The 17,316-nt window shown below is 32.9% G+C and overlaps 1 protein-coding gene and 1 long non-coding RNA gene across 2 annotated transcripts in view; one reads left to right on the top strand and one right to left on the bottom strand.

Moving 5' to 3' along the window:
• Positions 1 to 17,316, bottom strand: part of LOC149477156 (uncharacterized) — a 145,457-nt gene that overhangs the window by 92,377 nt on the left and 35,764 nt on the right. The window contains exon 2 of the long non-coding RNA XR_016317612.1: positions 67 to 139. This is a non-coding gene — a long non-coding RNA (uncharacterized LOC149477156). The remainder of the gene's footprint in view (positions 1 to 66; positions 140 to 17,316) is intronic.
• LOC149477161 (serine protease 27-like) lies at positions 10,820 to 17,279 on the top strand. The gene is made up of 4 exons (XM_089710843.1): positions 10,820 to 10,950; positions 13,198 to 13,450; positions 13,739 to 13,921; positions 17,023 to 17,279. Exons 1-4 carry the CDS (start codon positions 10,820 to 10,822, stop codon positions 17,182 to 17,184), a joined length of 729 nt encoding a protein of 242 aa, XP_089566969.1. The 3' UTR covers positions 17,185 to 17,279.

The following is a 17,316-nucleotide window of genomic DNA, read 5'->3' as shown; positions in this document are numbered from 1 at the left end:
AGTTGAGTTTGTAAAGACACAAATTATTTTTGAGAATGTGTGATTGTGTTTCAAAGTGTGAGTTACCCTCCCCGCACCAAAACCGGCAGAAAGTTTAGTTAGAACATTTGCCAGCGTGCTCCATCCATTACTTAATGATCTAAGATTATACCGGCTGAATTGAGAACCTTCTCCTTTATTTGAAGTCGGTTAAAAATGGAGGATGCCTCAAGTTTTAATGCTATTTTTATATTTTATCACTCATTCTATGTGAAAAATATATTTATTTTTAACAATAAACTTTATATAAGTTCTCTAACATCGTTTTTTTTTCATCCATTTATTTTCAAAGTCCGTAACAAAAACTTAACGAAAATAAAATAACAATCAATTAACTATTGTAACGCAAACAAAATATGTATAACAATCAAACTCAACAAAAACAACAATATCAATGAAACAACTATAACTCGGAGTGTGTCCAGTGTCAAGTAGCTTGGAAAGCGAATTCCTTTTTGGCGAATCCCACGATTATTTTTTTACGCAGGTACTCACTGTGTGAGTATAGATAGTATAGGTAAACCAGAATCTGATGGCAATTAGGGAAATCAAAATTTTGAGTGTGCAACCCTAGGGAAAATGGACTGAACGATCTTGATACTGCGTATTTTTTATTTTGTCCTCAATATCATTAGTTATATTACACAAGTGGATAATACTGTATTTAATAATGAGATATCCACGTAATATTATGTAGGTACTTATTACATGTATAATATACGTATATTACTTTTCTAAAGGTAATACCTACATAATATTATGTATTTACACATACCTATATTTGAATATAATATATTATCATTATGGCATGTGAAAATATGGATGTAATGATAATGCAGATCAAAACTTATTTACTTTATTTAACGATTGTTTATAATTTTTTAAAGTGAAACTTTTATTACATCGTCTCAAACTTTTTGGTCTGTGTAGCGCATGTCGCGTGACGGTCGGCTGCCGAGTAGGTATAAAGCAGTGTTCGGAACCGTTCGAACAGTTTCACCTTTACCGTGGTTTCATAAAACCACACAACATTTTTGTTATAAAATAAAACAATAATAAAATAAAATCATGATTATTTTTGTTAGTATTAACACATTATAAAATTGATTTGTACACCTTGGACTTGACAAATAGCCAAATTGGAAACTCCTGTTATAAGTTTTCATAAAATTATATTTTAATCAACAAACAATATTATATACCTATTTATGTATAACAATTTTAATTTAAAGTCTCAAAACGGGTAACTAAGTCCAACTCAGCAATAAAATCTTTCACGCGCATTTAAAATAATTGAAAATTGTGATGTTTTTGACCCTTCTTCATCGAATATGTATTTTTCTATACACATTGTAAACAACACCTCTTGCTTGTGATCGCAGCGGTTTTATCGACATTTTGAAGAGTAAAAACAAAATATTTACCCACTTATTATTACCCACACAAAGAAAATATTAGCATTATCTTATTCTTAAAATTTACCATTTAAGAGTATGTACTACCTTGATATCTACTACTATACTTATTTTATTATACCTACACATATATATATATATATATATATATATATATATATATATATATATATATATATATATAAAACTCAAAGGTGACTGATATAGTGATCTATCAACACACAGCCCAAACCACTGGACGTATCGGGCTGAAATTTGGCATGCAGGTAGATGTCATAACGTAGGCGTCCCCTAAGAAAGGATTTTAGAAAATTCATCCCCCGAGGGGATTAAATAGGGGATGAAAGTTTTACCATGAAAATTTATCTTTTTATCTACGCAGGCGAAGCTGCGGGCAACAGCTAGTTGTAATATAATATTACTATCATTCCCCTCTTGGTTTCGCCTGCGAGCTGCGTTTTCTAAAACACATTTATTTTGAACTTCTCTATAAAAAAATTGTATCAAAATTGCGTAGTTATAAAGTTCAAAGGGGAAGACATAGTGAAAGACTGACAGACAGACAGTGGGAATCGACTTTGTTTTAAACTACTTGTAGAAGATCATACAGTAGAGTCAGTAGATCGGTAGAATTTTCTGGTCCTGGAAGAATTCCAACCAATACCCGGATTAGAATTGTGTTATGAAAAGTCGGTTAGAATCCGACATAGCCCACGACTTTTTGAAGTGAAAACTTCTTTAGCGGCGTTGAGCACTTTTTCTGTAATGGGTATAAAATCTTAAACTCGCGTCAGGACACGTGACCTGATCGAAAAAGCGTAAGACGGATACCATTCCAAAATATCAAACATGCTCAACGTTAATAATCAAGTTTTCACTTCTGCCGGCACTCCCGGAGTGCAACCCGTCTTTTTTTTTATTGTATTGTATTGGATAGGGAAGCGCCACGATTGACCACAATCTCGCCTGATGGAAAGATAAGATGTGGTCTAAGATGGTAGTACCACCATAATTCTTTGCTGTAAAAATAATCAAGGATCTAACACGGTACCATAGTTCTCAATAATAATAACTATATGGGAAAAGTTGATGTAACGAGGATGATGGAGCACAAATTATAAAGTTGAAATTTTATTGATAGAAAATTAGTATGATTGTGGACTAAGATATAAAAATTTAGAGGCGGCAAAAATTGAATAGCCTATACGGGCGGCAAATCTATAAATCCGCCACTGGATGGTACGCGCTTCTCTAGTAGCTACCGGTTCACTACCGGGAACACAGAAACTCTCCTTCACCAGGGGGTATCTATGCAAGATTTCCCCTCATAAAAATGCCATAACCTTGGTTTTTTATCGTTACTACGTAACACAAATAATAAAATGCAAGTTATTCGATAGTAGATATACATTGTAATACCTAAGATAATATAATACTTTATACTGGTAAAACTACAAATATTTGCATACGCTATTGCCAACAAACAATGTTATCATTTATATTATGGTGAAATATTTGTTTTATTTATATTTACAATTTTAATTTAAACAAATATACATATTTAATTTAGGCAAATTTATGTTTAATCAAAGATTTTTACGGTAATTTCCTATTGACCGTATGTGATGTCACGAGTTGTGTAACTTGATAAAGTTCTTGTTAGGAAAAAACGTGAATTTTTGCACAAAATACTTAAGTCGTTTTGGTTCTAAAATTAGCAATTTTAATAGGCGAATAGGTAGGTTTAAGAACGTATGATTCAACGTGCTTATTATGTTCATACAAAAGGTCTCATTAGTCTAAACTCTAATCTATAAAAATGCCGACATTAATCATAAGTATAAGCACTATTTATTGCAAAAATATAAAGGTACTAGCTGTTGCCCGCAGCTTCGCCTGCGTGGAAAAGATAAATTTTCATGGTTCAAACTTTCATCCCCTATTTGATCACCTTTAGTGGATGAATTTTCAAAATCCTTTCTTAGGGGACGCCTACGTTATGACATCTACCTGCATGCCAAATTTCAGCCCGATACGTCCAGTGGTTTGGGCTGTGCATTGATAGATTTAAATCGTTAATCCTCAAAATCTGTTATTGAATGACTGTAAAAATGTTATTGAATTCCGACAATTATTTTTGACAATATTGTTTTCACATTGCACTACATCTAACATTTTTTTTCTGTGTATAATTATTTAGATTAAATATTAAATTCAATCCAATTCTGAAGTAATGCTGTATGTACCTATAATTAGTAGCCAATTTAGATTAAGACTTTATGTACGATTATTTATATAATGTTACAAATTGAGTTACTGTTGGTGCATCATAAATAAATAAATAAATAAATAAATAAATAAATAGATCACTATATCAGTCACCTTTGAGTTTTATATATAAAAAGAGGATTTGGAAAGCGACATTTCATAAATACTAAAATAGAAAAAAATCTGGTAAAAATCCGACAGAGTTAAATCCTTGAAGAGTAAGAGTATTCATGAATATGTACACGGTTTGGGAATTCTTTTTGGGTATCATTTAAGCTATCACCAATTTAATTAGTTTTGTGTTTCTTAAATAATAGGGTTTGTCCTCAAAATAGTAGATCTGTCACCAAAATGTAGTCACCAAACAATGCAAAATCAGTTCCACAATAAATCACCTAAAATCCTGAGATATAAGGTCTAGTACCAAATAAATGTTTTTGTATGTATTATAATAGGTGTGTCCTAATAAGTATTTAAGCAAAATAATTTAAAGAGATCACCAATAAATCATATTATGTTACTAGAAAATTGCATTAAGTTCAAATAAAAAATTAGGGTTGTCATCATCGTTTCAACCAAAAGATTCTCCTACTTAACTAGACTCCCAAGGTTCTAAATTTCCACTGGTAGTATAAATTATATTTAAATAAAATTTTTTGCAGAGTAGTAAATAAAACATTTAAAGTCAAAATAATCAATATTTATTGTTTAAAATAATTACCACTGAACAATCAGCGCTGGTGTAAAATAGCTGGCTTATGGTAAGCAGAATAGTATCTAGATAAAACTAGAGTAAAAAAAAAAAAAAAAAAAAACTTAATTAAAGTTAAAATAATCAATATTTATTCTTAAAAATAATAACCACTGAATAATCAGCTTGTCGCGCCAATTTGTCTCCGCCCCTTTGATCATTTTTTCATTAAAATTATAAATTGATGTACTTATTAAATCGGTAACGAATACTATTAATTTAATATCTGAACGAAATAAAATGTTACTACTGTATTGGTGACAAAATATCAAATAAAAAGGAGTCGCAGTCGGATCGATAATCGATTTATTTGGTGACAGATCTACCATTCTGAGCACAGAGCTATTATTTAAGTAACAAAACCGTTATTATAAGAACGAAGTTTATATTCATGTAATGCAATATAATTTTATTGGTTATCGATCTCTTATTTTACACATATATTAACATTAATTTGATAATTCATACCTGGGAACAATTTTTGTTTATCTGAGAACGAAAATATTTAGTGGTCATAGATCTATTTATTAGGTGATACAACTTGATGACAGATATAAATTTTGGTGATAGAAAATATAGTTCCCATTCTTTTTCCAGATCTCAATAACTACTTTACCAAACGTCATAATCCCTTGCACAGCACGAGCTGCAAATTGTCTTTCAGCGGGCGTATAATATGTATGGGAAATAAGCTAACTTGATTTGACTGGACTAATTTTATGTTCACATCTTTTAGTTGCTGCGCATCGATTCTTAAAAACCGACACACTTACCTGTATTTTAAAACTTTCTATATTAATAAATAAAAAAAAAGGAGACGGTTCTCAATTTGACTGTATTTTTTTAAAATCGTTAATACGATCAACGATAGAACTTTTGACAGAGTGGACTGATTTCGATAATTCTTTTCTCTTATTCTTCAGTTCTGAAATTAGTAACAGGAACAGAAATCTACTCAAAAAGAACGTCTTTTTGGGCAGCCGTACAGGCACAGATAAAATATGATAGTAGTATACAGGGTGTCCCAAAAAGTAGTGATGAACGGAAGCTGGGAGGTAGAGGACCAAGAGGGCTATCCGAATCACCCCCATGTGTGTTATGCGATTTTTCGTATTTTCGGAGTTATGACGTTTTCTCAAATTTTTCATCTATCGCCGAGTACGATTAGATTTTTATTTATGGTGACGTGAATTATTGCGCTAGATGCTTGATTTTTTTTGTGTGCTAAGCTGAAAGATAGGCCAATTCAGTATGGTAACATTTACTATCGTTAGATCTTCGAATGGAATAAAAAAAAGAATTAAATGCCAAGAAAGATAAAATTACCCAGTATGTTCATAACTTCAAGGGCCCATAAAAAAATAAAATCACATAAAAAAGGTTTTCCATTTGGCTTTTAAAAACTTGCTCTATCGATCAGGTAGCTACCCTAAAAATTTCATTTTATTATTCAAAAGGCTTCAATCGAAAAATTGAAATCTAAATGTGGTAAGTGCAAAATTTTTATTAACATGATGATCATTAAAACCAATAAATAGGTGTTTAATTACCAGAATTTTTTTAAAATAGCCCCGCTGTTGCTCAATGCAAGTGCGACATCACCGTAAAAAGTTGTCTTTTAAATGTCTGAATGCTCTTTTATCATTTTTAATGGTTTCTTCTGCTACTATGAATTTCCGGGTTATTTCGTCCAAATTGTGGCATTCTCTCAAGTAGCCGAGGTCTTTTTAGTATCCCCATTGAAACAAATCAATGGGGTTTAGGTCTGGACCGTGGAGGCCAGGCTTTAAAGCAGGCGTCACCGGCGCATGCGCAGGCTGCAACGACCAATCCATCTTTCAGGGTATTTTTGCCCTTTAGCCTGGCCTCCACGGTCTCCGGACATAAACCCTATTGATTTTTTTCCGTGGGGATACTACAAAGACGAGAGACTGCCACAATTTGGACGAAATAACCCGGAAATTCATAGTAGCAGAAGAAACCATTAAAAATGATAAAAGAGCATTCAGACATTTAAAAGACAACTTTTTACGGTGATGTCGCACTTGCATTGAGCAACAGCGGGGCTATTTTAAAAAAATTCTGGTAATTAAACACCTATTTATTGGTTTTAATGATCATCATGTTAATAAAAATTTTGCACTTACCACATTTAGATTTCAATTTTTCGATTGAAGCCTTCTGAATAATAAAATGAAATTTTCAGGGTAGCTACCTGATCGATAGAGCAAGTTTTTAAAAGCCAAATGGAAAACCTTTTTTATGTGATTTTATTTTTTTATGGGCCCTTGAAGTTATGAACATACTAGGTAATTTTATCTTTCTTGGCATTTAATTCTTTTTTTATTCCATTCGAAGATCTAACGATAGTAAATGTTACCATACTGAATTGGCCTATCTTTCAGCTTAGCACACAAAAAAAAATCAAGCATCTAGCGCAATAATTCACGTCACCATAAATAAAAATCTCATCGTACTCGGCGATAGATGAAAAATTTGGAAAAACGTCATAACTCCGAAAGTACGAAAAATCGCATAACATACATGGGGGTGATTCGGATAGCCCTCTAAGTCCTCTACCTCCCAGCTTCAGTATATCACTACTTTTTGGGACACCCTGTATTATACTAGTAGTATATGGTGAGTATAAGCATGGTTTCTTCGTTCTCGACACGATGCGTAGCAACTATTTTGTAATCTGCGTCCAGTTGTCCATGTACATAATATATTATGTATTATGTCATCTGGTTGTATCTGCTATTATTACAAGGATGATATTTGAAATATTATTGTCTGCAAAATATCAAATATCATCATTGTGATGGACAAGAAAATCTTTCACATTACATATTACATATGATAATATAGACAATACGTTTTAAGATAAAATCGTCTGCTTCAGATTACCAACTTAATCGTGTGTTTTCGTGAATACGATAAAAGTCCACTTGACTTTGTCTGAAAATGTTGCTATCCTTGCTTTTTTTCAAAATGGATGATTTGCAAAAACTGGTCAGATAATCCATACTAATATTATAAAGGCGAAAGTAACTCTGTCTGTCTGTCTGTTACTCAATCACGCCTTAAGGGGGCGCATAAAGCAAAATAACCAATCTTCTATTAGATGATACGTGTAATATGCAAGACCAAATCTAAAAAATAAAATATATATCAAACTAGATGATATGTTCAACGATTCTGTTTAATCAAAAACATAAAATATTAAAATTGACTCGATAAAAAAAAATCACCAAGTTAGCTCTAATTTTCACACTTTTACGTTTTCTACTTGACATGGTAATACTTATTATGATTTTTTTTTCATAAACAATTATTATATTAAAACATTTGCAAGATATTTGTCAGAGCATTTTGTGTAATTACTTTTAGTTTTGGTTTTATCTGCGATAAACCACTTTTGGCGCTCTTTTTTTCTCGAGATAAACGTTTGATTTTGTCACGATAAAAGTGGTTTATCGCAGATAAAACCAAAACTAAAAATAATTACACAAAATGCTCTGACAAATATCTTGCAAATGTTTTAATATAATTGTTTATGAAAAAAAAATCATAATAAGTATTACCATGTCAAGTAGAAAACGTAAAAGTGTGAAAATTAGAGCTAACTTGGTGATTTTTTTTTATCGAGTCAATTTTAATATTTTATGTTTTTGATTAAACAGAATCGTTAAACATATCATCTAGTTTGATATATATTTTAATTTTTTAGATTTGGTCTTGCATATTACACGTATCATCTAATAGAAGATTGGTTATTTTGCTTTATGCGCCCCCTTAACTACTGAACCAATTTGCATGAAATTTAGTATAGAGATATTTTGATACCCGAGAAAGGACATAGGCTACTTTTTACCCCGGGAAATAGGATAGGTTTTATCCCGGAAATCCCACGGGAACGGGAACTATGCGGGTTTTTCTTTGACTGCGCGGGCGAAGCTGCGGGTGGAAAGCTAGTATTAAATAAATGTCGGTTTAAAAAACACGTAACTCATGGAATTATTGTATTGTCACCAATACTTGATACTTAGGTACGAATGTGCTTGTACGAATTTAAACTGTCTAAAGAAGTCGGCTGAATACAATAATTAACATACTAACTTAAAATCCATACTAATATTATAAATTTAATGCGAAAGTAACTCTGTCTGTCTGTTACTCAATCACGCCTTAACTACTGAACCAATTTGCATGAAATTTGGTATAGAGATATTTTGATACCCGAGAAAGGACATAGGATAGGTTTTATCCCGGAAATCCTACGGGAACGGGTTTTTCTTTGAAAACGCGGGCGAAGCCGCGGGCGGAAAGCTAGTCATAATATAAAGGTACTTTGTTTTATTGATGGAACTGCATTATTAAGTTAAAATTTTTAAAGGAACGCACAATTCAGTAGGTCCAACTTTATTTCGATTAATATTACAAAAAACCAGGACCGGTTTATACAAAGTAGGTATAAATTATAATACCTGTCGATGATGTATCAGAACCGGTTTTAGTTTTTTGTAGCTTTTCAAACCACTAAACAGAAAGTTCCATCGAAAAATGTAATTTTTCGAACCTAAAGTATGTGAAGCTTTTGCACCATAACATTGCGAGAGTATAAAATAATTTGCGGTACGCCCCGGCTTCGCCCGTGGTACATATTTCGCAATAAAAGGTAGCCTATGTTCTTTCTGAGGGTCTAAAGATTATCTGTGCCAAATTTCATCAAAATCGGTCCAGTAGTTTATGAGCCTATTAATTACAATCAAACAAACAAAGTTTTCCTCTTTATAATATTAGTGTAGAAAAATACTGCTTCATTGCAATTAGAAAAACTCCAAATACGAATGTTATATTATTTCTCGAAAAGTTGGAACATTCTCCATAAAGTAATCCACTTATATAAATAAAAAGATTATAATTAACTAGTGATTTATAGAAAACTAGCTGTGCCGTCCCGTTGGTCTTAGCAAGATGATAATATAGGTTTTAGCCTTCCCCGATAAACGGGCTAACACCGAAATAATTATTCAAATCAGACTAGGTACTGGTCCCGAGAATAGCGCATTCAAACAAACGAACTCTTCAGCTTTATAATATTAGTATGGGTTGTATACGTAGTATATTATTGTGTTATTAGTCTGTGGTATGGGTGTTGAAAGAAAATCAGACTACACTCGTTGAAAACTGCAAAAAAACGAATCAACCATCAGGTGCGAATATATCTTAAAAATAATGTGAACAATGCTTCACTATTTCTTTTATTTCTACAAATACAATGCACTCCTTTGTCTTTTAATAAGACGATAAGACGATATTCTTATTTTCTCTTATTTTAATCTCATTTCTATTTAACACCTGTACATCAACTTTGAATTAATAGACCGAAAATGATTTGACTCGAAAGCGCACTGTACATTTTTTACTTTTCTACTGTCTACAGTTTTATCTTGATTTAAATCGTTAATATTATAGTAGATTAGGTAAAAATGAATTATTTAAGAGTAAGCTTTGTTATTTTAATAATGGTTTATCAAATAAATTGTGAAGATTATGATGAAGAAAGCAATGAAAATAGTAATACAAGTGCATCAGTAGATTCTGAAAGCAACGAAGTTTACAATAGTAGTGTTTGGGAAAAACCAAAGAGAGTTCTAAAGAAGGAGATAGTTAGTGAACAGAAGAATAATGGTAAGTCCTTATTGTATTAAAATTTAAATGAAGTCCCATGTTCTCTAGCGGGGTAAGGCGCAGATGCATTATACATCTGTTTCACTGATAGATTTTCTTTAGGGGCAAGTAGGTCAGACCGAAACATTTTTTTTTCTTCGTCTCCACCGGGAATTGAATCCATTATCCGTCTACCACTGTATCAAGTGAATTATTTTTCGATTAAACCAGTCATATATTTAGATATAGTTACATTAATGTATTTGAATATTAATTAAAATGACGATCAAAGGTTGATACATAACCTAATGTTAATTATTCACGTTTATACATTGTTTATAGTTACCTCTGCTCATTAATTTTTACTCAATATATTTTTGAACATATTTTATTTATATTTATACAGATATACCTACCCACAATAAACGAGAAATCATCCCTAGAAATAAGTTTGGTTAGACGATGAAAAATGTGATTTACATCCCTAGATATTTTGAGTTAACTATGGAGTTTCTTGCCGGTTCTTCTCCATAGATACTGCTTTCCGAATCGGTGGTGATGTTAAAAAATGTTATGACGATTCAAAAGCGCCTTTATAAGAAGTCTAATTGAATAAATAAATGTTTAGATTAGATTTATTTCACATTCTGCAGTTACAAATCCACCAAAGGTCATGAACAGCCAAAACATTAGGAACTCCAGCTATCCCTTTTCCGTCTCAATTCAGAAGAAACAGTCGCACTACGCATCTGGTGCTCTGATTGACTCCAAATGGATACTCACAGCTGCAGGAGAGTTTTATAAGTAAGTCTATAATATATACATTTATGCAGTCTTTTGTAATATATTAAGACGAAATCAAAATTAGTGTGCACCAAATTATAGTACAGAACAAAGAAATAACATGAATAACAGTGTTTAAACTGAACGAAAGAGAGACCTACAGATGACTTAAGTAGTCTAACTAACTAAGGTTGGATTTTGTAATAGCTATATAAGCTAGTTAATATTTATGTAAATCAGAGCCAATTTAATGTTTTGTGGACATACGGAGCGACATAATCGACTTCCGACTAAACTCCTTAAATAAAGAAAAAAAATTTGGAAAATCCAAAAGTGCACGCCTCATAATTTTTTTTTAATAATTATTTATTAATTATTATTTTTGTTTATTTATTAACAATTAAACCATATCGAATCAGACCCTGAAAAATGAAAGGGTTCTATTCCTGAGCATACTCAAGCGTAAGAGAAAAAAAAAGACTCGATTAGTAAAGTATTTCGGTCGCTATCGTGTTAACAAGAAAAAGGATCCGCACATACAGACACACGGACGTCCAAGACAGAACTTTTTTAAACTGTTTTTTAACTAGTTTAAATAACAAAAATGACATCAAAAATATCATGAACGTTAAAAATAGTGTTTTTTCTTAATATGTGTGTGTATGTATTATCTTACAAGTGCAATGTATGATACATAAAGACATTTTAAGTTTGAAAAATCAGATGTTTTGCGCGAAGTGACAGTAGTACCCACCTCAACGCTTCGCTTATGAGGCGTGCAAAATGTGTGCGTGTACTAGTGTACACACGTAAGAAGTAGTTAAAACTTCTTCATGATTTTATTTTTCAAAAAATAATTTACTATATGCAACTTTACAGAAATACGTCGAATCACGCGTGGTAGGGATAAGAAAAAGATGGCGCGTAACGGAAAAATGTCACGCGTAACGAAAAAATGTTACACTAAATTTTTTTCCAACCCCGATAAAAAAGTTTCACTTCAAAAAAATCACGAATAACGAGGTTTACCAGTGTGGTGAGGTTTCTTCCAGTGTGGTCAATGACAGATAAGTCACTAACTATTTACGGCTAAACGCACAAACAACATACTGGAAATAATACTCCTGATAATAATTGATAACCCCCTGTGTGGTCTTTTCGCTAAAGAAGTGAAATATTGATATTGTTCTTCGTTTTATTGCCTACTAAATGCTCTTATGTCTTACTTTAATTTTTTAATCTTCTTATATATAAAAATGAATCGCAAAATGTGTTGGTAAGCGCATAACTCGAGAACGGCTGAACCGATTTCGATAATTCTTTTTTTATTATATTCCTTGAAGTACGAGGATGGTTTTTATGTAGAGAAAACGTAAATATGTACCATGGGCGAAGCCGGGGCGGACCGCTAGTTTTATATAGAAACCGTACAAATAACATTTACATCAAATCAAGAAAAAATATTCCACCAGAAACTACGCAACTGCGTAGTTTCTGGTGGTACCTACCAACTGGTAATTTTGTTTATTCCCAAAGAGGTGATAACTGAAAAATATTTAAAGAACTATCAACGATCTTTGCTCGTTTAGATACCAAAATTTCAATTGCTGATTAGTGATTACATCACACACAATACAAAAAAATAACGAACGAATAAGAAAAACATGAGAAAAAAAGACGTGTGGCACTCGGGGACTGCCGTGGTAAAGCTATTGCATGCTATGCCTTCAAGCCACTCCTCCGTGCCCGTCGGAGTGGGGAGCGGGAGGTTTTTCGTTACTAAATTTCTGGATTCGGTCCCCGGGCCCACGATAGAAGCTATGCAATAGCTTAAAAATAAATTGCCAGCGATCATTGTTATGTTATGTTATGTATTAAAAACTGTCAAAATCGAGACTAAATGAGTCGGTTATATAACACATATGTTATATATACAGGTGAAGCTAATATAAGCTTGTTGAATACAAAGAATTAACTTCCTATTTATATAGTGTCGCTTATCAGTCTTAATTGCCCAAATAGTATAGCTAGCTGTGCCCCGCGGTTTTACCCGCAGTGCTCCGCTCCTCTTGGTCTTAGCGCGATGATTTATAGCCTATAGCATTCCACGATAAATGGGCTATCTAACACTTATTAAACAATTTTTCATCATATATAATTTTTCACATATAGAAAGTATTTTTCAAATCGGATCAGTAGTTCCTGAGATTAGCGCGTTAACAAACAAACTCTTCAGCTTATTGGTATAGATTATATTCCTCATTCCAGCGTTCGTGAATCCATCAAACTATTTCGAGCTCGTCTCGGCTCAGTGAATTGCAAGAAAGGAGGCATTTTAGTAGCTCTAAAAGGTGTCGAAGTACATCCTCTCTACACGTATAAGGAACCACAATACGACATTGCTTTAATAAGACTAGCGCAGCCCGTGGCTTTCACTGAACACATGAAACCTATAGCTATATCATCAGCGGTGGAAATTGCTTCTGGAAAGTTCTACACGACGTATTGGCCAAGGCTTATTGTGAGTAAAATATTATGTGTATTTGAATACAATATTGAGAGGTTTTATTTTTATTATTCGTAATTCTACTTTCGAATTTCCATTGATAAAGTGAACTCCTTAAGGATTTTGCGACAAAAACTATTTTAATAATATGTTTTAAATTAGATCGGATATCTTGCTATTATATTTTGAAAACATTATATCATTTTTACGTGACCTAATAAGCTTTTACTTCGTTTTTACCAACAAAAAACTCATGTCCACGTACGTTATGGCTAACTCCTAAAGACTTTTCTGACTTCACAGGTCAATAACCAAGTTCTGCCAGCTTCAGCGAAAGAAAGATTAAAACACAACAGCATGCGAGTGTCCACACAGAAGCTTATACCTTGGAAGAAGTGCCACAGAATGCTCTCAAACTCGAACAAGAGTCTGGAACATTCCACGTCATGTTTGGAACCCATTGTGACCCATCACAGCCCATGTATTGTAAGTATTATTTTAATTTATTACACGCCTATATTATTAGCTTCTGTAGGTATGTTTGCTATCGACAAATTTAATGTAACTTTTTATATTTATCAAGCATCGATGACAATACAATTATTTCATCTTATTTATATATTTTTTGTGTAAGTGTATTTATTCTTGTCATAAAACCAAGAAAAATAATTTGATCTATTAAAAATCGTTTATTTAACAACTTGAAATGCTTTAAGGAGAGAAAATATTCTGTTTGCAAGTTGTACTTTATGAATTCGCGAAGTTTTTTTAATTTGTTTTTATTTTCGAATAAACAGACTGATAACACGTCTAGACATAAATACAAAATGCCATGTCAGTCCACACTTACTTTATCCGTAAGTGTACGATAAATAGCAGATACATGATTAGTGATTAGTAGAGATAAAAAAGCGTGTGTGCTAAGCACACGTGTCAGAAATGAAAACTCAAAGATACCAAAATCGTCGCGTCACTACATGACGTGACGGTATTGCCATGACGCGACCTTGAAACAGTCTCAACGCGCCTAAAGAAATTTCACTTTAAAAACAACACCCTAAATATTTCTGGTTCTGTTCCTGGGTTCGATTCCCGGTGGAGACGAAGAAAAAAAAATTCTCGGTCTGGTAGGAATCAGAATCACCTACTTGTCCCTAAAAAAATCGATCAGTGAAACAGATGTGTATGCATCTGCCCCTTACCCCACTAGGGAACATAGGACTTCACTTTAACAAGCGCGGATCCAGGGGGGGGGTCACGGGGTCATGACCCCCCCCTGGGCTAGGTCCACGACCTAAGTGGACCACTAATTTAATATTAACTTTTTTAAATTAACAAATTAATACTGTTCAACATGATGTTTTTATTGAATTTTGAGACATAAAAGTAATATAGAACAATGAAATCAATTACAAACGGTAACGGAAGAGAATATAACAAAAATTATAGAAAAAGTTTATTAGGGTTTATTAGGTTTAGGTTACCACAGGTCGAGGTCGAAATTAAAGGACAAAAAACAGGTTTTTCGATTTTTTTTAAAATCTATAACTGCGGAATAAAGTGTAATGGTAAAGTTGTATGTAATTAATTTTTTTTCTACAACTTTTGCTGTTACACTTTTCACACAAAACCTCAAATATCGAAATATCCCAGTTCGTGGATAAGACATAAAATAGCAAAATTTTTTTTAAATGAACAATAGAAAATACAGTCAAATTACAACAAAAAATCGGCCAAATGCGCGTCGGACTCGCGCACCGAGGACTCCGAGCAAACATATTTTTTCATTATGTTGTATCTTACAATTTTGTTTAAAGGATTTTTTTCTTTATCTGTGCTTGTAAGTGCTTAAGTCGTTGCTTTTAACCAAATTTCAAGACTGTGTTCACGGGAAGTACCTTGTAGGTTTTGATTGATGATAGTATAGTTGCGAATTACAGAATATGCGGCTCTAATTACTTTTTCTTCAGATTGCGTTGACATAGAATTTGAATTAAATAAGATTTAAGTTATTATAGACCTGAGTTCTGATGTGAATATCAATTAAATACATGTATATTTTTATTTAATTTAATTAAATAATTAGGGTTTTCGCAGTTATTACTACATCTGTGCTATAACACGATACTTTTTACTCAATTTCAAGACAGTGTTTACGCGACAGGGTGCTCCCTGCAGGTATTGATTCCCTTGCTAATGTCGAAATCCTACGGTCTACGGTCCCTTGATGCTGTGAAAAATTCAAACGTATTAGCCAACGCAATCAAAAGATGCAGCTGTAAATGCTGAAATTTTTCGCAAAATTCGACACTCCCTAAGAAATCAAAACCTACAGGGTAGTTCCCGAGTACACAGAGTCATGAAATTTAGTACAATCAAACGTCTTATAACGCAGACTAGCTTACCACCCGCGGCTTCGCCCGCTTTCTCTAAATCCTTATAAATTATATACTATTCCCCTTGAATCACTCTATCTTTAAAAAAAACTGCATCGAAATTCGTTGCGTAGTTTTAAAGATTTAATCATACATAGGGACATAGGCACAGAGACAACGACTTTGTTTACTAATTGCGAAAAGCATGAATTTTTCCTTAGATTATAATATAAAAAAATATTTTTAAAATTTTTTAACTTAGGTACAACCCTGTTACTCATGAACGCTGTATTAACTGAGTAACTGACATGTATTAACTTGATATTCATACCAAAAACTCAAGTCTATAATACCTTTACGCTATAATAAAATCAAACTTCTATGTCAACGAATCAGAAGATACAGCCGTAAATGCCGAAAAATTTCGCAAATTTCGACATTCGCAAGGGAATCAAAACTCAAAACCTACAGGGTACTTTCCGTAAACTCAGAATCTTGAAATTCGGTACAAAGCAACATCTTATAGTACAGATACAAATTACAAGAATAATTGCAAAAAATATATATTTTTCAAGTTTGTCTGCCTGTCAAGACCCTTTTTCTCAGGAACGCGTGGAGGTATCAATCTGAAATTCATACCGAATACTCAAATCTACGGTTCCTTAAAGCTGTGAAAAAATCAAACTTATAAGCCAACGCAATCAAAAGATACAGACGTTTATGCTGTAAATTATCGCAAATTTCGACATTATCGCAAGGGAATCAAAATCTATAGGTATTGTACTACTTCCCGTGAACACAGAGTTCTGAAATATGGTTAAAAGCAATGTCAGCACAGATGGAGGAAAAATTGCTAAAACATACATTTCATGCTTATCAACATTCGCAAGTGTTGCCAGGAATCAAAACCTAGAGGGTACTTCCCGTGAACACAGAATCTTGATATTTAATCTTTATTTAATAGAAACTTACGTCTTATAGCACAGATAAAGGAAAAATTGCAAAGAGCATAAATTTAATATTAAAACATATAAAAATGTTTGTACGGAACTCTTGGTTTGCGAATCCGACTCGCACTTGACCAATTTTTTTTAAATCTACGTATCAATTAAATTACCAAAATATAGCTTTTGAAAATTGCCCACGTCTATGTGACCCCCCCCTGGCACTAAGGCTGGATCCGCCCTTGCACTTTAAATATGTATTTTACAGCCAGACGTCGGAGCTCCCATAATAGCAGATGACACTCTCTGGGGCATCACTTCAGGGTGGATATCTGACACATGCCTCAACCATCCCAGTCCGACGTTATTTACTAGAGTCTCACAGGAAAATACGCGGTTCTGGCTTGATTCTATTATGTTGGAAACTTAATTGGAGATGAAGCAAATTTATTAGTTCAAGGATGATTATCAAATCTCTGTTTCGAAAAAAACCGGTTGTTTGCTCAAAAGGGAAAGGACAAAAAAGAATCGAACCTCGTCTGTTTTTAAATACAATATTTTT

This window comes from Colias philodice, chromosome 25, assembly GCF_061535455.1.
Source record: "Colias philodice isolate Cphi_HAF_F1 chromosome 25, ilColPhil1 Martin Lab GWU primary, whole genome shotgun sequence".
Taxonomy (NCBI): Eukaryota; Metazoa; Arthropoda; class Insecta; order Lepidoptera; family Pieridae; genus Colias; species Colias philodice.
Note: the sequence above shows the minus strand (reverse complement) of the source record. Positions and strands in the feature narration are given on the sequence as shown.